Here is a 22,578-nt window from a genome sequence, read left to right on the forward strand (position 1 = left end):
GCCCTCACTCCACCCCTGCCCTGCCTCTTCCCACCCCTACTCCACCCCTGGCCCCACCCCACTGTACCCCTTCCCCCAAGGCCTCGCCCCCATTCCACCCCACCCTGCCTCTTCCCCGCCTCTTTTCGCCCCCTCCCCAAAGCGTGCCCTGTCCCTGCTCCTCTCCCTCCCTCCCAGTGCTTCCTGCACACCGCGGAACAGCTGTTTTGCAGCATGCAGGAGGTGCTGGGAGGGATGGGGAGGAGGCGGTCGGGGGCTGCTGGTGGGGAGGTGGCAGGGGAGCTGGCTGCCGGTGGGTGCTAAGCACCTGCTAATTTTTCTCTGTGAGTGCTCCAGCCCTGGAGCACCCATGGAGTCGGCGCCTATGGCTGGTGTAATTCCCAGCTCGAGAAGACGTACCCATGCTAGCATTGAACAAGCCAGCCTGCTAAAAGTAGAGTGTAGCTGCACTAATGCAAATGAGTATGTGCTCGTCAGGTTAGTGCAGGTGTATCTCCTCAAACTGCAATTTACGCCTCCAGATTGGTCTCTCAGGGTGTATCTGCATTTCAGTGTCCAATACCAAATCAGACACATTCCACTGACATGCCTTAAAGATTTTGTCCATCTATTTATAGGCTCTGAACCGTGGCTAGTTAAGCTTTAATCTTCAGGGCTTGTTTCTGTAAAATTGTTTTATTTCTTAAATGTCTACAGGTTTAGTTGTGGTCTTTATAGCATTCCTAACACCTGTTCAGCACTTTTCCCTCCTTTTTTGGGAAGCGCCTAATTACTAGAGGGTTTCCCTTGGAGCTGTGAACCTTCATTCAGTTCCCTAACTGGAGAATTCTCTGCAGGATTCTCCAGATGGGGGATAGAGGATAATCTTCTCAGAACTCCGGAAGAAATGTGATGCCAAATTACAGAAAATAGATCCTTTTTATTAAGCTCTTGGCTCATTTACTCCTATTTTAAGATGACCTTATATTAAAGGGACATGTTAGATTAAAATTTGTATATTTTAAAATAAAATTACCTGGGCTGTTAATAACACGGTAGATCATAAACACTGATGAAAAGACACTAATATGTAAGGCCGTGAAAAAAACACCCCCGTGAGCAACATAAGTTTCGCAGGCATAAGTGGTAGTTTGCACAGCACTATGTCAGCAGGAGAGCTTCTCCCACTGACCTAGTTATTGCCGCTCATTGGAGATGGTTTAATTATATCGACGTGAGATTTCTAAGGCTACACGAGAGATCTTACAGCAGCGCAGCTGCATCAGTACAGCTGTGCCTCTGTAAGGTCTCTAGTGTACCCATCACCTAACTTTGTCTATTCACATTGTCATCATACACACAGACAGTGAAAATAGATTCGTCGATTTCTGTTTTGTTTCTAGTCACTTTAATTTTCCAGCTATGAGTTATTGTTTGAATAGCAGTGGTGTGCTTGTTGGTATACAGGTATAAAGACAAGAACACACATTTTCAGATGTTTTTAGTGATGTAAGTATGAGGCTAAGTACCTTTTTAGGGTACAGATGCTCTACTGTGAGTGTTGTGAGGGTGCTGGTATCCCCAGTTGTGAGAGGTACTGGAGGTGAGCTGGGGAACCATATTTGAATCCCACAGACACTGCCTCAACCCTGTAGTGCTCGCAAGCGTGGTAGAGGAAGCATTCCTCTACACCTGTCCCTGTATTTACATCCCACCTCCACATACCCAAATGCTGGGCAAATTTTCGGCTCTGGCAGCAAGTGGGATAGATGTTGCTAGTGACCCTTTGGATGACTTGTCCGATGTTGCTTTACAGAGCAACTTCCATCTGAAGATCTCAAAATATTTTAGGTACATGAATTAAGCCTTATTATAGCTCTGTGTGGTAGGTTGTATCAATATTCCCATTTGACAGATGGGCAAACTGAGGTACAGAGAGGTTAAGTGACTCAACTGTGATCACACATGGGGTCAGTGGCAAAGCCAGGAATTGAACCCAGGGCTCCTGACTCCCAGTCCTCTGCTCTCACCATTGTCTCGATTCTGGGTTTTGGACGTTTTTAAATATCTGATGTAAATTTACAGTAATGCATCCTGGAACAACAGGTAAATATAGACCTAGCATGGGAAGTGTGTGTCTCAGCAAGAGAGAGTGGAGAGTTATGGCTGAATATTTTAATATATACAAATGGTTGACTCTATGCTGAGTTGTACTGTTAGAAATGTTTATGGCTTGCAGCAGTTGGATTACTGTGCTGTGAGGTTGAAGGGAGCTAATCCAAATTTTTGTTTGTCTTCCAGGTCTACACACAACGAACTAGAGAAGAACCGGTAAGTAGCTAATGAGCTGAATTCTAAGAAATACAAAGCCCAGTCAATGTAACATGCTTTAACATTACACATGCAGGTGTGATTTCATCAGCTCAGACAGCTGGGGATTTCCACCTTGCACCAGGTAGGTTTAAAGTCCAGGCAAAGACTCTAAAAGATTTGAAAAAGAAGCCTTCTTCTCTCTCCACCCCCCCCCCCAAAAAAGGCAAGAAGTGACCCAGTTTTGCAACTAATCTGTATGCAGAGTAAATACTGTTCCTCTTCTCCTGACACTGAAATCTGATTGGGTTATTGTCCCTACATGAGGTTGCTAAGGTATCTGGTTTCTCGGGCACTGGTTAATACATGTTACCATGAACTGAAGGGCAGTGCTTTGCTTCTGCCCCCCCCACCATCCCCACTTTCTTGGCAGGACTGTAATACTCTCTACAGCATAAAGAAAATGCCATTGTTTAGAGGATCTGAAGTCTGGCTAACAATGCTCCTGTGGAGTGTCGCTCTCGTAACCTGTTTTAGGACAGAGCCTGTTTATCCTTGAGTCGGAGTTTTAGCAAGCCCTGCAGTTTTGTTACTTGGCTAGCTCTGCTATATGACTCAACCCTTTTGTAACAGGAGTTAAAGTAAGATAAATACCATTGAGACGATGGGAGTTAGTTCACACGCAGATCAGATTATAGCATTGCAGTCAGGATGCTATAGTTAAGGTTGTGTTGGGGTTTCCATTATAAATTAATCTTGGTTTTTTGTCAGTTGGAGCAGAAAGAGTCTTCTAGGCTAGCTGCTCCTGTCCTGTGGAAAACCCCACATGGTAGGTTACATTGAGTGTACAGACGAGTGCTCATTGCTGCATCTTCCCGTCAGTTCATGGGGGTGAGGTATGGTTAATCTAGGAAACTCCAGCCCAAGTTTGTGTCACGACCAGACCTACAAAGATGACATCCCCCCACCTTCTTGGGTCACTTGTAGGGCCGCCTCACAGTACATACTGTCCTTGTTTCCTTCCCCTCTGTTCATCTACAGAATTAATTTTCTTTGTTCTGTAAATCACAGGCTGGTTTCCTGTGGTTTTACTCAAACCTTCCTTATTGCCCACTATTCCACCTTTGTAGGGCATAATCTTTATCACCCCCGTTCTGCTATGTCCATAGTTACACTCCGTATTCCCCATCTCCCCTAGGATGAAAGCTACCACCATAATAAAATCAGTCTTTTCTGAAAACGTGCTAATAGTGTTTCAACTGTTTCCCTAGTCAGTGCAGATCAGGGCTCAGCATGTTAGAAACTGCAAGCCCCATGGCTTTCTTCTTTTAGAGAAAGAACCATTGGAGAATGGCCTTGTGGACTAGTGCACATAAGCAAACTCTGAGGAGGCCCTCCTCCTATATGTAGCCACCACCAGGCTTTGTACGTCTCCTGTCTGTGGTATTTTCAGTTCCTGTGAGAACCTTCTGAACTCATGAGAGCCTGTTCCCCTAGAAGTTGACACTGAGCTAGCAATGGGCCACTTTTTAATATTGTCGTAATCTACGGTGGAAGATGCAGTGATGGGCAAGTTAAAGGACATATGGATTGAGAATACCTATTTTAAATATCAATGGCATGTAAATTGTCACAAAGAATGAAAACTGATGCATGTTTATTTAGGGGCTCCTGGTTTCTCATTCAGGTAGTGTTTTTATTCAATGACATACATATAACTGGGTATCCTTTAGATAGCTACAGATATAGAAAAACCAATTAGCAGCTGTCATTGCATCCCAATATGTATTACTGGGAATAGGACAATGAGTTTCATGCTGGAAATATATATTTCTGGGCTCCAAAGCAATGTTTTCTGAGAGAAGAGGCTCACTTCCAGTGTAGATTTTCATCACATTATATTTGCTGTGTCTAAGTTTGTCATGTCACTACCTCCAGACTTAGCTATGGCAAAGGTAAAAGCCCTGGTACTAATAGCTTTGTTGCTGACAGTTGCTATTTTTTTCAGTTACTACAGATTATTCCTTTTGAATCTCAATGTTCTCTCCATTATTGATACACACTATAATTTTCAAAATTGTCCACTATTAGGTCCCTGACTCAGGTTCTCTCCCCTCCACCCTCCTAACAGCAGTCTGTCTAGCATGTGGTTAAATTTTACTTTAACCCATTCAGCAATTAAACAGAGTTGCTTTCAAGTGCAGGCAGGAGTACTGGCTGAAAAAAGAAAACATTTACTAATCCTTGCATTTAAATACACTGTTTTTCTCTAGCTCAATTTTTGCAGGGCTGAGGAAATTAGACTATATCTGGATTATAGTCTTGTTCCTCTTTGATGTCTGAAAGCATTTGAATGTTAAAAGCATAATGAAAATATTTGAGCTAGGAACGTACGTTACTTTATTCTGGAAGAGTGAAGGGTCCAAAAATACCACAGAGATTTGATAAGGAGACTGTGGATTTGGTACCCAAATAAATAACTCTGATACTCAAGTGACCTTTACCTTCCTAATGTTCTTTGATTTGGTTTCTTACGTAAAGTTATTGCGCTGAAGTTTATATCAGGGTGGTGGTGTTTTGTTTATTTACAAAAGATTAAAGTTAATTTGTAGTTACCTGTCTTTAATACTCATGTTGGAAATATTTGTGTTCGTGTGTTTTTATTTAATGAGTGAGTATTTTTGTTTCCCTTTGAGATGAGTCATACCTTGCATATAAAGTGGAAACTAGTTACTGATTCTTATCTGCAGCAAGGTTCAGCCAATAGAAGAGTACATCTTACCCTCAGATTATTCAGTGGTAAGGTTTAAAAGCTGTAGAGCAGGGGTCTCAAACATGCGGCCCGCAGAGCTCTTCCCTGCGGTCTGGCAAGCTCCCCGCCCCCCCCCCCCCAGTTACTTCCTGTCACCGCCAAACTCCCCTCACCCCCACCCCCACCCCAAGTTATTTTATGTGGCAGCTAAGCTCCCCGGGTGCTGCTCCCCAATGTTTGGGGCCAGGTCTCTCCCACGGCCCTGCCTGCCGCCCCCACACACCTCCCGCGAGTGTCCCCCGGCCTCACTTGCTGCCCCCTCACCGCCCGGAGCCTGCAGCTCATGCTGACTCCACTCCGTTCTGCCGGCTTCTGGCATCACCTGCTGCCGCAGGGTCCTAGTGCCTCCCCCCACTAAGGCCAGGGCACTGCCCTTCCCCTGCCCTTCTGCCCTAGTCCTGAGCCTTTCCAATGCCCCAAACCCCTCATCCCCAGCCCCACAACCCTCACCCCTGCACCCCCTCCTATCCCCAAACTCCATCCCAGAGCCTGCACCCCCACCCCCTGCCCCAGCCCGGAGCCTGCACCCAGCACCCAAACTCCCTCCCAGAGCCTGCACCCCTCCACCCATCCTGCACCCTGTGCCCCAGCCCGGAGCCTGCACGCAGCACCCAAACTCCATCCCAGAGTCTGCACCCCAGACCCCCTCCCCCATCCAAACTCCCTCCCAGAGCCTTAGACAGGTGGGGGTGGAGTTGGGGGGGGGGGCAGGTTCTGGGCACCACCAACATTTCTACAAACCTGCCACCCCTGGAAGAGGCAGAGCAGGGGTGGAGTGGTGGTGCAGCCCAGTGCAGTGGGGGGGGCTTTACTGAGTGTATATATTTTATTAAAACCGCTTGGAGGAGGAGGTGGAGAAGAGACGGGGCAGGGGCGGGGCCTCATGGAACGGGTGGAGGGGGGCGGGGCAGGAGCAGCGAGGGGAGGTGTCAGTGATGCGGCCCTCGGGCCAGTGCACTTGTCCTCATGTGGCCCTCGTCATTTGAGTTTGAGACCCCTGCTGTAGAGAGCATGCAGTGATGGTAATCTTATGGTATAGTAGTTTTGGGCTTCTGTAATATATCTGGGTCTTAGGTGGCTAGGAGACTTAAGGAATCCCTGTCTTTGATTATATGTACGGCTGTCAAGCGATTAAAAAATTAATTGCGTGATTAAACAATAATAGAATACCATTTATTTAAATATTTTTGGATGTTTTTACATTTTCAAATATTGATTTCAATTACAACACAGAATACAAAGTGTACAGTGCTCACATTATATTTATTTTTATTACAAATATATGCACTGTAAAAAACAAAAGAAATAATATATTTCAATTCATCTAATACAAGTACTGTAGTGCAGTCTCTTTATAATGAAAGTTGAACATGTACATGTTCATTGAAAGATGTACAATTATGTACAAAAAATAACTGCATTGTTTTATTTTTGAATGTAAAACTTTAGAACCTACAAGTCCATTCAGTCCTATTTCAGCCAATCGCTCAGACAAACAAGTTTGGTTACATTTGCAGGAGATAATGCTGCCCGCTTCTTGTTTACAATGTCACCTGAAAGTGAGAACAAGCGTTCTCATGGCACTGCTGTAGCTGGCATCGCAAGATATTTACATGCCAGATGTGCTAAATATTCGTATGTCCCTTCATGCTTCAACCACAATTCCAGAAGACATGCGTCCATGCTGATGACAGGTTCTGCTCGATAACGATCCAAAGCAGAGCGGACCGATGCATGTTCATTTTCATCATCTGAGTCAGATGCCACCAGCAGAAGATGGATTTTCTTTTTTTGGTGGTTCAGGTTCTGTAGTTTCTGCATCGGAGTGTTGCTCTTTTAAGACTTCTGAAAGTCTCCACACCTCATCCACCTCAGATTTTGGAAGGCACTTCAGATTCTTAAACCTTGAGTCGAGTGCTGTAGCTATCCTTAGAAATCTCACATTGGTACCTTCTTTGCATTTTGTCAAATCTTCTGTGAAAGTGTTCTTAAAACGAACAACATGTGCAGGGTCATCATCCAAGACTGCTATAACATGAAATATGTGGCAGAATGTGGGTAAAACAGAACAGGAGACATACAGTTCTCCCCCAAGGAGTTCAGTCACAAATTTAATTAATACATTATTTTTTTAACGAGCATCATCAGCATGTCCTCTGGAATGGTGGCTGAAGCATGAAGGGGCATATGAATGTTTAGTATAACATCGTTTGGCTGACTTTAAAAGGGAGCATTGCACAAGTTCCTCTTCTCCGCCTCCTCCCCATCCCTTCCTCCCTCCCTCCCAGCGCTTCCCCCGCCACCAAACAGCTGTTTGGCGGCGCTTAGGACTTTCTGGGAGGGAGGGAGGCCCCCCCCCGGCAGGCAGGGCCACCCGGAACGCAGGGGCTTTAGGGGCTGCAGGGCCCTGGGCTAAGGGGCCCCCGAGGCCCTGGCCTGCAGCTCTAAAGTCCCTTTTGGAATGCGGCCCTGCGAGCACAGGCCGGAGGACCTAGGAGAAGCAGGGGCAGCCATGCAGCCAGCAGCCGGAGAGAAGTGGTGCTTTCCCCTTCAAAGCCGGCTGGAGAGAAGCGGCACTTCTCTCCGGCCACTGGCTCCTCCTGAGTCCTCCGGCCCATGTTCGCAGGGCCGCATGTTCTATAGTATTTGTAATAGTCCACTTCCAAAAGCCTGTGCAATGGAAGTGTGAAGAGATTCCCAGTGAAAGCATGTTGATGTCAAAAGAAGCATCCCCTTTAAAAAATAAGAACGCATAGGTGGTTGTTTTAGAAGTACATTTTAGTTCCTTTTTTCCCCCTAAAATTCTGTCCTCTGAGGAAATATTGGTCATTTGCAGAATAGAAAACTCTTGAAAAGCTGACTGTTGAGCTTTGAAGTTTATTAGGATCCAGTTGTGAAAGTACGTTCTCTGTTTCTCAGACTTAAATATAAAATATAAACTAGATTTACTTAGTAGTAAGTCTAATGTTATAAAGACAGCAGGTGTGACTGATATTCTCTAGAGTTATTGGAAGGATGTGGTTGCTGTGGTATAAACGAACGATTCATGGCCGTGAGATGACTTCCTTGCTTTTTTGTAAAGTGGCAATTTTGGTAAACCAACATGGTGTTATCATTATCTGTTGGAACGTCTATGTCCTCATCTGCATAGAGCAATGGTTGTCAAGCTTTTGAAAAGCTGACTGTTGAGCTTTGAAGTTTATTAGGATCCAGTCTGGATCTGTAAAAAGCGACAGAGTCCTGTGGCACCTTATAGACTAACAGAAGTATTGGAGCATAAGCTTTCATGGGTGAATACCCACTTCATCATGCGTCTGACTGTCGCTTTTTACAAATTTTCTCATGTTTCTCTCGGGAGACTTTAGAGGTGGCCAGGAACGAATGGGATTATGGTACAGGTAGGGCTGTCAAGTGATTAAAAAAATTAATCGCGATTAATCACACTGTTAAACAATAATAGAATATCATTTATTTAAATATTTTTGAATGTTTTCTACATTTTCAAATATATTGATTTCAAAGTGTACAGTGCTCACTTTATATTTATTTTTCATTACAAGTATTTGCACTGTAAAAAAACAGAAATAGTATTTTTCAATTCACCTAATACAAGAACTGTAGTGCAATCTCTTTATCATGAAAGTTTGAATTTAAAAATGTAGAATTATGTACAAAAAAAACTGCATTCAAAAATAAACAATGTCAAATTTTAGAGCCTGCAAGTCTACTCAGTCCTACTCCTTGTTCAGCCAATCACTCAGACAAACAAGTTTGTTTACATTTGCAGGAGATAATACTGCCCGGTTCTTGTTTACAATGTCACCCGACAGTGAGAACAGGCGTTCTCATGACACTGTTGTAGCCAGAATCGCAAGATATTTGTGCCAGATGCACTAAAGATTCATATGTCCCTTCATGCTCCACTATTCCAGATGACATGTGTCCATGCTGATGACAGATTCTGCTTGATAACAATCCAAAGCAGTGCGGACCGACGCAGGTTCATTTTCAGTATCTGAGTCAGATGCCACCAGCACAAGGTTGATTTTCTTTTTTGGTGAGCTGGGTTCTGTAGTTTCCGCATTGGAGTGTTGCTCTTTTAAGACTTCTGAAGGCATGCTCCACACCTCATCCCTCTCAGATTTTGGAAGGCACTTCAGATTCTTAAACCTTGGGTCGAGTGCTGTAGCTGTCTTTAGAAATCTCACATTGGTACTTTCTTTGCATTTTGTGAAATCTGCTGTGAAAGTGTTCTTAAAATGAACAACATGTGCTGGGTAATCGTACGAGACTGTTATAACATGAAATATAGGGCAGAATGCAGGTAAAACAGAGCAGGGGATATACCATTCTCCCCCAAGTAGTTCAGTCACAAATGTAATTAAAGCTTTTTTTTTTTTTTTTTTAACGAGCGTTGGCATGGAAGCATGTCCTCTGGAATGATGGCTGAAATATGAAGGGCATACGAATGTTTAGTATATTTGGCACGTAAATACCTTGCAATGCTGGCTACAAAAGTGCCATGCAAATACCTGTTCTCATTTTCTGGTGACATTGTAAATAAGAAGCAGGCAGCATTATCTCCTGAAAATGTAAACAAACTTGTTTGTCTTAGTGATTGGCTGAACAAGAAGTAGGACTGAGTGGACTTGTAAGCTCTGAAGTTTTACATTGTTTTGTTTTGGAGTGCAGTTATGTAACAAAAAAAAATCTACATTTGTAAGTTGCACTAAGGTACTTGTATGTGGGAATTGAAAAATACTATTTCTTTTATTTATCATTTTTACAGTGCAAATATTTGTAATAAAAAATAATATACACTTTGATTTCAATTACAACACAGAATATAAGATATATGAAAATGTAGAAGAACATGCATAATTTAATAAATTTCAATTGGTATTTTACTGTTTAACAGTGCAATTAAAACTGTGATTAATCACAATTAATTTTTTTGAGTTAATCGTTTGAGTTAACTGTGATTAATCAACAGCCCTAGGTACAACAAATACCCAGAGAGTGAAACTGAGAAAGTGAATGGGGAAGGAATTGTTAACCATACTTTATTTTTGCTACCCGCTATTTAACTCAAACATCTGACAAACGGGGAAGAAAATACATTTTGGTGAAACATTCAGTAACCCCATCCCTTTAAATTGAGGCCTTCTGCAAGCTTCTGCACCAGTTCTCTGGTCCTCCAAAGAGACTTCCATTAAAAATGGGGAAGGTGAGATTTGATGTCACTGATGCTTTAAAAGTTAAAAGTAAGCAAAAACATGCGCGTGCGCTCGCTCTCTCACTCTCTCTCTCTCTCTCTCTCTCTCTTTCTCTCTCTCTGAGGAATGGTGCTGAGGGGAACCTTTCAGGAGTTTATTATACATCATCAAGGACAAGGAGTAAACAAGGCTATTGCGTAGGAGATTCCTGATTTTTATCTCCTCTTTCCTGAGCTCCTGCACAGCTGCTTCCATCTCGTTACTAAATAATGCACAGAACTTGGGAGCTAGAGATGTAACCTAGAGCACCTTCCTATGGTTACAGTTCTCCCAAATCCTAGATGGAATCTTTGTGATTAGTCTTCCAAAACAGTAACTGTAGAGACCTGGCTTAGATTGCTTCAGGTCACCATCCAGAGATACCAAGCCCAGACTATCAAGTCAAGGCAAATATGTAGAAAGAAAAGTTACCACCACTTCCTTAACACTCCTATGAGGAATTGGTGTAGAAAATATATTCATTCCTCTTTTGTGTCCCAAAAGTGAGCCCACACATTTGGAGGAAACCTGCAATTCTAATGTAGGAACCTCCTATGGACTGACTTCTTGCATTCAAAGTGCTCTAGATATCATTTCTGCTGCAGTCAATAGAAGTATGAAATGGTGGCTTGATGTTTGTTCGTTGTCTTAAGGGGCCCAGGAGAGGCCTAGGAGCTGTGTAGAGAAAAGTGGAAGACATAGTTATCAGTACCTAGATGGTATCTAACCTGGAATGCACCACAGCCAGCTCTGGATCAAGAATCTTGAATCTCTGCCGAAACTTGAATCTTCAAGTTTCCATTTCAGCATGTTGCTAAGACTTTATTTTAGGATGACTCCTGTCTTTGTTACATTTATGGATGGGCCTAAAAATGAAGACCAGGGCCAAATTCATCGATGGTAAACCCTCACAGAACTTGGTAGCATTACACTAGGGAAGTATTTGGCCCTAGATACACAGATGAACAATCTACTTTCCAAGTGTAGTTTTGCAAGCACACAAATAATACAGGAAGGCAGGCTTCTCCTCTGGCTCTCCCAAATCCATCTCCAGAGGCTTCACAGGCTTTTTCCTCTATATAGCTTGAAGTGCTGTTTGTTGAAGTGTTGAGAGTCAGAGATTCTGATGCAATGACTTGCATTGTTCAAGTGAATAACATTACTCATGGGTCCATAAGCGGCACTAGCTAAAAACCACACGGGGAAGTCCTGCCTCAGAGAAGATGAAGTAATGAACATAATTTCTGAAATGGGCTACCAGTTAACTACAACTTTAAGGGCTTTGTATGCTCTGACAGGAGTTAGGATTGCCTGCCTCTGTTTATAATAAGAGCAGCACAGAACAAAAATGCCAAGGGGAACTGTAATATCCCCAATGCAGCTACCCCACATGTATGTGATAACAAGGGAATTTAATTTAGAATAGAAAATGTAGGCAAGAAAGTGTTCTCTCCTTTTGTTTTATTCTATCTGAAGTGCTTATATGGCTTCCATCTCCATAGTGTCTGAGCACCTCACAATCTTTCAATTGATCTTCACCACACCCCTGTGAGATAGGCAGTGCTATTATCCCCATTGTACAGATGGAGAACGGGAGCACAGAGACACTTAGGCTATGTCTATACTTAAAATGCTACAGCTGCAGCGCTGCAACTGTGGGTTCTTTGTCGCTGTAGTATCTCGGCTCTCTATGAGCTGAGGGGTGAAAACATAATCCACCTCCCCAAGAAGTGGTAGCTAGGTCGGGGAACAATTCTTCTGTTGACCTAGTGCTGTCTACATGGGGACTTAGATCAGCTTAATTATATCTCTCGGGTGTGGATTTCTCACATCTGTGAGTGATGTAGCTGGGTTGATCTAATTTTCCAGTGTAGACCAGCCCCTGAGTGACTAAGTTGAGGTTGCACAGGAAGTCTGTGGTGGAGCAGAGGTTGAGCTCTCATGTCCCAGGCTAGCACGCTTACCATAACTGAACCCTTTCCTTTTCTCTTTGTTACATACCTCTCTCCACCCCACCCCACCCCCATCCTCCCTCTTTAAAACATTCTCCTTTCCTCATTATTTTCCTTCTCGTTCTCTTCCTGTACGAGGAGAGACTACAAAGATTAGGGTTAGCTTAGAAAAGAGATGGCTAAGGGAGTGGAAGGGGATATGAGGGAGATCTATACATCATAAATGGTTTGGAAAAAGTGAATACAGAAGTGTTGTTAACCCATTCCCACAATACAAACACCAGGGTCACCCAGTGAAATTAATAGGCAGCAGGTTTAATACAAACAAGAGGAAGTAGTTTTTCCACACACTCAGTTAACCTGTGGAACTCATTGCCATTGGGATGTTGTGATGGTCCAAAGGATAACTGGATTCAGAAAAGAACTAGATAAGTTCATGGAGAATCAGTCCATCGATGGCTATTAGCCAAGATAGTAAGGGATGCAGCCCATTTCTTGGGGTGACCCTAAACCCCAGCTGTGAGGGGAAAGCAGGGTGGATCACTCCAACTGCCCTGTTCTGCACACTCTGCCTGAAGCTCTGTTACTGCCCACTGTCAGACAGGATAGTGGGCTAGATGGACCACTAATCTGACCCAGTATGACAGTTCTTATGTTCCTTCTGCGTCTCTGTCTGTCCCCTGAGTCCCGTTTCCTCCTTCACTACCAGACGCCATAGGGCTACAATTGACCCAAAGATTCTCCCACCCTCGTGCTTCCTGAGCAGTCCTCCATCCTATGTGCCTGTTTTAGCTGTTCTTGGCCATGAGTGGACACCGCTTCTTTTCCTGACTGAGAACGAGTATGAAGCCTCTGGGTCTAGATGCTAGAGCTGAGCTGGTCCTCTTATTAGCGGGTGGTTTATGCATCCCGTGAGCTGTGGTATCTAAGCAAACTCTCCCTGTAACTGAGATTCTTGGAATAGTGCGGGGGAGGGGAGTAACCTCCCCTTAACGTTATTTTAGTCTAGTTGAGGTTGTTTGGCTGTGAATAGCTCTGTCCTTCCCTGATCTTTGTCTCTCCATATCGCCACCTGCAACTCTTTCTTGCACAAAAGCGGTTTGCACAGCTGTGGGCAAACAGACCCTGCGGGTTGACTCCCAAACAGCACATGTGACAACAGTAAAACAATTAAATGGGCAATGTGCAGCTAGGGATCAGGAATTCTCCTCCCATCCCTTAGTGCCGGGGAGACCGCCTGCAGCATTAGCAAGGGCGACTATCTAATAACACAGGCCATACCTATACCAGTGCCACATCCCCACCTGGCGTTCAGCAGAGTGTCATAGGGAAGCCTGTTGGCTCTGTTACTGCCTGTCTGAGATTTTATTTGTCCAGAAACATGTATTATCACTTACACAGTGCTCTTTATCTTCAAAGCACTTAATAAATCCTCATGATGCCCCTGGGAGGTTGGTATTGTCCCCTTTTTACAGAAGGGAAGCTAAGGCACGGATGTTGTGAGAGTTGCCCGAGCCTATGGACCGTGTTAGTGTCAGAGCCTGGATAAAATTTGGGAAATCCTGGATCCCAGTGTTGTGTGTAGACCCATGTGTCTCTTCCAGTGTGTGTTGAGTTTAAAATATTTGTGGCAGCCTTTCAAGTGTGGCCTTGTAGTTTACACTGCTTGAAGTTCACTAAGATTGTAAGTAAGATTGTTCTTCACCTGTTAATTATTATCTTTGAGAGAAAATACATAAAACAGCATGATTTATTTTAAAAAAATGCTCTTGCAGACATCAGATGACTTTGCTGTTACTCTGCCCAGGAATCTAGGTTGAGGACCTAGCTTCTTGAGAGGGGGACTGTGGTGAATGGGGAAAGTTGCAAGACTAGCTTTAGCATACATGCTTTTCCAGAAGTGGGGGGTTTATACCAACTCATAACTGACTGTGTGTAATGCAACCCTGTGGCAGGACACTTGGATTGATAAATCACTAGAAGTAAAGTTAGATCGCAAACACACTAAAAGCACCAATGGAAACAGGACAGCAGCTTGAAATACAGTGTTGCTTTCCTAGAAATAGCTGCTGTGAATCGTATCTTTGGGTTAACACATGTTCCGCTTCTTCTGATAAATGCATTTTCTTATAAGTTGCTGTGTTACTTACTATAATTGTAAGTAATAAACATTTGCATTGAATCTAGATATTAATGTAAAGTCAAGTAGAACCTACTGTCTCTGTGTTTAGACCTATTATTGATCTAGGGTGGGCTTTTCAAAGCACCTAAGTCACTTAGGATACATCTACACTGCAAAAAAAAAAAAAAACCCCAAAAAACACTTGGCTATGAGTCCCAGCCTGGGTCAACTGACTCAAGTTCGCAGGGCTCATGCTAGAGGGCTGAAAACAGCACTGTAGATGTTATCGCTTGGGTTGGCACCCAGGCTCTGAGACCCTCCCCCCTCCCTGGGTTTCAGAGCCCAGGCAAGAACATCTACATTGCTGTTTTTAACCTTGTAGCATGAGCCCTGTGAGCCCGAGTCAGTTGACCGGGCTCTGAGACTTGCTACTGTGCCTGTTTTCTTGCAATGTAGAAGCACCCTCAGGAGTATGCATTCCATTGACTTTCACAGGGATTTATGCTTCTAAATCACGGTGGCATTTCTGAAAACTACATGCCTGTTATTTATACAGCACCATAGGTATGCCGGATTCTTCTCAGACAGCAGACGCGATTCTTGCCCCCAAAGAGCTTACAAACTAGCATGGGCAAGGAAGGACATGACATGTGAGAGAACATTGGTGTGGGGGGGCATAAAAAGGGAAAGGGAGTGTCTTGTATTCTGATGTGTATTTTAAAATGTGCTTACATTTAAAGTAGTCATGTCCTGTACATTCAGGAATACCCTTTTCTGCTGTTCTTTTTAATCGCACAATTCCCTAATGGGAATATGTCTTAATTTAAGCCAGCGGTTCTTGACCAGGGTATGCATACCCCTGGGGGTACACAGAGATCTTCTAGGGCAGGGGTGGGCAAAATTTTTGGCCTGAGGGCCACATCGGGGTTCCGAAACTGTATGGACGGCCGGGTAGGGAAGGTTGTGCCTCCCCAAACAGCCTGGCCTCCGCCCCCTCCCCTCTGACTCCCCCCCACCCCAACCGCCTTCCCGGGACCCCATCCCCTATCCAACTCCGCCTGCTCCCTGATTGCCCTGCCCCCTATCCACACCCCCGCCCCCTGACAGGCCCCCTGGGACTCCCACATCTATCCAACTCCCACTGTTCCCCGTCCCCTGACCGCCGCCCCCCCAGAACCTCTGCCCCATCCAACTGCCCCCTGCCCCTTATCCAACACCCCCGCTTCCCACCCCTTATCATGCGGCTCAGAGCAGCAGGACTGGCAGCCGCGCCGCCTGGCCGGATGTGGCCCGCGGGCTGTAGTTTGCCCACCTCTGTTCTAGGGGGTACATCCACTCATCTAGATTAGAGTTCCTCAACCTGGGGGTCATGGGATGGGTTTCAGGGGGGTTCGCAAGTGCAGGGCCAGCATTAGGGGGTGTCAAGCAGAGCAATTGCCTGCATGCTTCAGCCCCAGGCGGTGGGGCTCAGGCCTCAGCCCCGGGTGGCAGGGTTTGGGCTTCAGACTCCTAAAAGGGATACAGTAGTCTGGAAAGGTTGAGAACTACTGATTTAAGCCTCTGTACAGTGAAGTATTGAATGGTTTTCGTATATAATTTGTGTATATAGCACTTTTTTTCATCTGTAGATCTCAAAGCATTTTACAGAGGTAGAGATCGTTACCTCCCAGAAAATGGATACAGATTAGAGGAAAGTGAGGCAGAAAAGATCCCAACATTACACTGTGACTCAGTGGCAGAAGCTGGGGATGGAACCCATATCTACATGCCTTATCTTACTGCCTTCCCATCCCCAATCTCTGAATTGGTGGGATGGGGCCATGTTGGGAGAGGACACTGTTGGTGTAAGGATAGTTATGAGGGGAAATGGGACCAGTGTTTTGTGGGGGTGAAGAAGAGCAGAAGTGTGTGCCAACTTGACTGGCTGGTTGGGGAAGGGGAAGAGTACTGATACCTGTAAGGACTAAGCCAGGTCTGATTTAAATTTCTGAAGGTGGGGGGGGGGGAGGAGTGTGGGTAGATGTTCAACCATGTGCTGAGAGGTAGGAATAGGAGAAGACAACAGGAGGAGGGTTGGAAGCTAGCATGCCTCCATAAGGGGAATTTGTAAGTTACTCAGAACTTGGAACAGCTGTAACTAAGCAACCACTATGTTTTGCAGGTCTACCAAGGCCCTAGAGCAGTGCTCTTTGAGGCTCTGTAGGCAGCCAGACCTCTCCTTTGATGCATAACCGTATTTACTTTCCCTTCCCCACACTCCCAAATACAGATATGTTGTGGTAGGGAGATTGCTTGGCTCTCCCAGCAACATGGCACTTGGGAGGCTGATGGATGGTACATTCTGCACTACCTCCTCCCAGGAGAGACATTCCCACACTGCTTAAATACCCAGCGCATTGAATCCTTTGCTCTGCATAATACACAGGGGTTGGCGCAATAGTGAGTGTGGTTACTAGCCAGTTCCTACCTGGGGAGTGCCGAGTTTCTGAATTTCAGGAAGGAGTGAGTTTGAAGAAGGAAAGGTAGGAAATTAATATAGTTCATTGAAAAAAGGTTATCTGGTCTCTTGGGTCTTCCAGTGCTTTCTCTTGCTAACTCAGACTTGCTCCCTGCAGAATGTTTACTTGTGCTTTATCCAGTCTGGTTTTAAATGTCTTTAGTGATGGCACTTCTTCTGCTTCCCTGCTCTTCCACAATCTAAAAAGATCTCAGAAAATATAATTATTTCCCACTGTTTCAGTAGCACCTTGAGGCCCAGGGTCCCCATTGTGCTAGGTTTATTGTACATCGGTAAACTACTGGTGGCCTGCAGAACACTTGCTGGTGGTTTGTAGAGAGCTGGCTGGTCACATGGTGCTGGCTCTTCTTTGCTTCCAGCTGTTAAATTACATTAAAAGAAGCTAAAAATACACAAAATACTTTGATGTAACCAATTTCTGCTCTTCCTCTGGGGGCATTGTGCAATCACAGATGAGAGGGGGAGTTGGTCTATGTGATCATGAATGGGAGCAACTGGAGAGGGACCTTCAGACACTGATGATGTCATCAGTGTCCAACTGCTTTTTCCAGTTTCTACTCTGGATGTTTTTTCCCCTGTGCTGATTGAGTGTTTGCTCCAACTCAGAGTTTCTTCACTTCAGCTTCACTTTATCTAGCTCCCCACTCCAGTGTCCCCTCTCTTCCTTGGTCTCTCTTTAGCTAATTCCATCCCAGCAAAATCCCACCCAGAAAATTTAAAATCCTGGCACTAACGTGATGTTCACAAACAATCCCAGTGTTCAGTTTGCTTGTGTGTCATATCCCTTCCCCACAAAGCTTTGTCTGCCTTGTCTGTTTAGGTTGTGAACTTTTAAGGGCAGGGATTTTCTCTTCCTAAAAAAAGCTGCATCTAGCATAAGGCTTTGGAAATCTCCTCTCCCCCACCCCTCCTTACTTCAGTCTCCCTACTCTCATCCATGGATCATTGCTTTCCAGCTGTGGGAGGGTCAGGTGGAACTCCCTTTCCAAAGTAATCATTTGCCTCTCTCTCAATCAATTGGTGGGGTCACAGCTGAGTGATGCAAAACTGTCCTTTACTTTCCAGAGTCTCAGCAGGCTGCCTCTGTAGCACTTGCAGATCCTGTAAACTAGATGGAGAAAGGGAGGCTCTGGATTGAGCTGGATTGTTAAGGTTTGCACAATGGTTCAGTGAGAGAATGGCTTTAGCATTGCTGGTTATCAGGATAAAAATCAACCTTCTGGATGTCTTTGGTACCTTAAGAGGAAAGGCCTGAATGTTGAGCAAATTTAATTACCTTTGAAGGATGAGTGTGAATGTTCATTTAGACACTGAAGCTGTTTCACAAAACACAACATCCACCCCCTGCCCCTTCCCCCTCCCCACGCCTCCCTTGATGCCTCAAGAAGTAGGAAACCAGATCAGAAGAACAGTTTGTCCCTGTAGGATATTCTGGGTAATATGACCCTCTTAGGAAATGTGCAGTGACTGTGCTCTCCAGCGTGACCCTTTCTAAACTTTTCTTGGCTTGGAAAAGCAGCTTACAGGCTTGATGTTTGCTGGATAAAGCACATATGGGGATACATTTCAGCAAAGGGATTTCAGGGGGCTGGGAGGGAGGGCAGCCTCTATTTGTTGTGATATGATTTCACAAAGCCTTGATAAGGTCCTCTTGAGTCACACACTCAACTTGGGGTTTTGTTGATGGAAAGTTTTTCCCAGTGATCTGTGGGAAAACTTAGTGTTGTGGGCCTAGGAGGGCTTAAGCTGTGGGCTGAGCAGGGTTGTGAATAATCAGCACTTGCTAAAGCAGCAAACTTTCTGAAAACACACAAAGCAGAGGATTTCCATAAACCTTCCACACCGGAGTCATTGGTGTTTAGAATGTGCTATCCAGTGAGTGCTGCCTAGCGACTCATCCCTAAGTCATTCTGGGTAGCCAGATTGGATTTTCCAGTTTTTAAAGAATAAAATAAAGAGCATTTGTTAAAACAATTCAAGGATTTAAAATGAAGATAATGTCAGTGTTGCCAAATCTCACATATTTATCTTAAGTCTGATATTTGCTGCTTTTATTAAAGATCCAGTGCCCGGACTCAAACATTCTTAGGTGAGAAACTCTGCTTTCATTTTTAAAAAATAAAAAAAAAAGTTTCTTGCTCTCATGGCTTCAGAGAAAAGCATGACCCAAATGTAACTTAAAAATTCAAAACCCAGAAGGAAACTAAAAAGATCCCCACATTTATTATTTTTAAAAACCACGTGACTCTCTAAGCCAATCTGATTATTTGAGATGGGGATGACTCATTATTTTTTGGACAAGAGGGGTTGGCATTAATGCAGGGAAGACTGGTAGTTTAAAGAAGAAAAGCTCTGTAAATAGTTATGGTTGCTGGGTCAGCAAAATCAGCCTGATTGTGCAGTCCAGACTGATCCCATGGACTTCAGTATAAATTCCACCTAAGTACAGCCTGCAAGAAGAGGTTTTTCAGAGGTTGGTATAGTTGTGTGTGTGTGTGTGTGTGTGTGTGTTTTATAGTGTTAATTGGATTTGATATATTAAAACTCATGCACACCCAGTGCTGGTTATTAACCTGATGTGTGAATACTGAATTAAATAATTAACACTTCAAACCATGCATCTCTCTCTTGGTGCTTTATATATGGCCACCATCACTGTACTGTCTGAGCATCTGACAAACATTAATGGATTAAGCTTCACAACATTGTTGTGAGGTAGGGAATTTGTATTTGCTGCATTTTACATTTGGGGAATTGAGGCACACACAGGTTAAGTGACTTGCCCAAGGTCCCATAGGCAGTCTGTGGCATAGCTGGGAATTGAACCCAGTCCCCATTCCACTAGATCATGCTTCCTTCCTACCCATGCAGTCAGCTGAAAATTCTGCTCTTTGGAGTTGCCATTTTACATGGCCTAAAAACACATCGGAATGTAGCCAAACGGGTCAGACTTTTGCTGGGAAAGGCTATAAATCTGCACTCGGAGATTAGTTATTTGTTTTTCATGATGATAAGCCGCACATCAAACTGAATTAAAAGCCATTCCTGACTGGATGACTTTCAATCAAAATTCCTTAATGGTATTTTTTTTTTTTTTTTTTTTTTAAAGATCAGAGATTTAGTTGAGATACATGCAGGGAGTGGGTGTAGTGTAGGCAGTGCATGGAAATGGTAGTGTATGGAGAGTCATTTTTGTGTTCCAAATTAACAACACTACTTGGAGGTTCTCCTGAGCAGTACAGAAGTATGTAATGTGCTTTGCCAGTGCTTTACTTTTACAGGGTGTGTGTAATATGTAATGCATTATTATTGAAGATAGTTCTGTAGTTATAACTTATGTGGCTTTGTTTGATAAGTTCTACCCCAGAGTTTGACACTGAACAAGTAGAAACAGACTTAAGGACTACACGTTACAGCTCCTTTTTTTTAATTTTTTCCCTCTCCAAAATCATCTCCTGATTTATTCCCAGATTGAATCCTGACCCTTCCATTGCAGGATGGATACTGAGCAAGTGAGCACGTGGCAGATAATCCTTCCACAAATGTTAGTAGTGTGGACTACAGCTGTCCTTGTTCTTTGGAAATTAAAACCATGGCCTTTCACTGTATCACTTACTGAGACAAGGGCCTTGAGTAACCTTATACAGCAGATCTAGGGTTCAACTAGCAAGAATCTGTTCTTAATAAAGCGATTCCTTGAATCACATGGGAAGGATTGTTGAGCTGAAAAAACAAAGTCAACACAACTGATTTTCATTTCCCATCAATACATTTGCTTTGCTTGTTGCCCAAGAAAATGATTCCCAGATGGTCAGTTTCACGCGTTTCCATTGTTCTGAGGCTGGAGCAATGGTAGGAGGCAGCCTTAGTCCTATTCCCTTGGCAGGTCAAAGGTACAGAAGAAGATGGGTGTAAAATAAGATGGAGCTTTACTTAGATCCACATAGTTCCTGACTCTCTTGGTGGCAAATTCAGCTCTTTGGAGTACTGATCCCATTTGCAGCAGCACCCAGATCTGAAACTGGCCCCCACAGAATAACAAATAAGTAATGTGCATTTTTTGATCCACTGGGCCAGGTTCTGTTCTCAGTCACAGAGGTTTCTATCAAAGGCTTTACACACTTGTAGAGGAGATCAGGATCTAGTGCCAAAGTGGTGCGATGTACACTACTTTGCCACTGTTGTGTCTTTTTTTCCTGTTTGGCTTCCCCTGTTGTGTAATATGCACAGTACCTTAACATCAGTACTGAACATGGCACCTAGTGTGCAGAATTTCCAGACTCTTAAAATACAGTATCAGTATTATTTCATTGATTTAATTCATCTACAAAAATCCATAGCAAATAGGAGATAATGGTATTAGGGTCTCTTTAAATCCCTTTACCCAATTACAATGCTGTTTTTCAACCACAAATTTGCTATATTTATGGTGCTTTTCTCTTAATTGGTAACCTTTTTTTTTTTTCTGGGGTGGCTTACAGCTACAAGATTAAATTACATGCACTGCTTCGTCTGTTCCAGATGCATACCCTCTGCAGCTGAATGGTACAGTAGATATTTGATGTCTACCTAAATATTTCTGACCGTGTGAAGAGGCGTTGGATTAAGAGCACATGCTTTCCTTGTGATATAAAACCCTATACGTAAACCAGGGATTCTCAAACTTCAGTACACCGCAACTCCCTTCTGACAACAAAAATTACTACACGATCCTAGGAGAGGGGCTGAAGCCTGAGCCTGCCCAAGCCCCACCGCCACAGGCGGGGGGGAACAAAGCCAAAGCCCGAGCCTCATGCGCCAGGCGGGGAGGAGAGGGGGGTTAATGTGTCAAAGCCGAAGCCCCACAGCTTCAGCCCCAGGCAGGGGGCCTATAACCTGAGCCCCACCACCCAGGGCTAAAGCCCTCAGGCTTTGGCCCCGGGTGATGGGGCTTGGGCTTTGGCCCCGGGTCCCAGCAAGTCTAACGCCAGCCCTGGTGACCCCATTAAAACAGGGTTGCGACCCACTTTGTGGTCCCGACCCACAGATTGAGAACTGCTGGTGTAAACAAACATTCCCAGCTGCCACATTTGTAGAGTTATTTTGATCAAACAATTGTGATTTTTTTCATCCCCCATTTGAAGATGACCAAATATGGTTTCATAAAAGAAGGGGTAAATCTTGAGTCTCATATTAATGAGCATTAACAACATCTTGGCTTTCAAAGTTGTTGATTTAGCTTTGTAATTTAGAGAATCGCACAATTTTTTTCCCCCCCTCATGTTTGTGTATATGACAGACATTGACTCTTAATACACAGTCATTATATAACTGTGATACTCTGCATATTCCTTACCTGTAATTTACAAAACAGGAAATATATTTGGAAATATAAATATACCCAAATAATTGGCTGATAGCATCCTTTATTCTTTCATCAGCAGTCACATATCTGTTATAGAGCAAGTCCTTGCTGCTTAAATTGATTTTAACAATAATATTATTTTAAAAGTCTGAAATAATGTTTGCGTTGTGTGTGCTTTGCTTCTGGCATGTGTAGTGTGTGTTTTCTGTATGTCTATGCACAAAACGCCAGGATCCATTTGATAATATTTTTAAGAAAATGAGACTCTAACTAGAAATACTGTGTG

The 22,578-nt window shown here is 43.9% G+C and overlaps 1 protein-coding gene across 4 annotated transcripts in view; it reads left to right on the top strand.

Annotated features, from left to right (window-relative positions):
• Positions 1–22,578, top strand: part of MXI1 (MAX interactor 1, dimerization protein) — an 86,198-nt gene that overhangs the window by 42,931 nt on the left and 20,689 nt on the right. For all 4 annotated transcript variants that reach the window (XM_065407149.1, XM_065407145.1, XM_065407148.1 and 1 more), the window contains one exon: positions 2,281–2,310. In XM_065407149.1, coding sequence (XP_065263221.1) covers positions 2,281–2,310 — 30 coding nt within the window. The remainder of the gene's footprint in view (positions 1–2,280; positions 2,311–22,578) is intronic.

This window comes from Emys orbicularis, chromosome 7 (genome assembly GCF_028017835.1).
Source record: "Emys orbicularis isolate rEmyOrb1 chromosome 7, rEmyOrb1.hap1, whole genome shotgun sequence".
Lineage (NCBI taxonomy): Eukaryota > Metazoa > Chordata > Testudines > Emydidae > Emys > Emys orbicularis.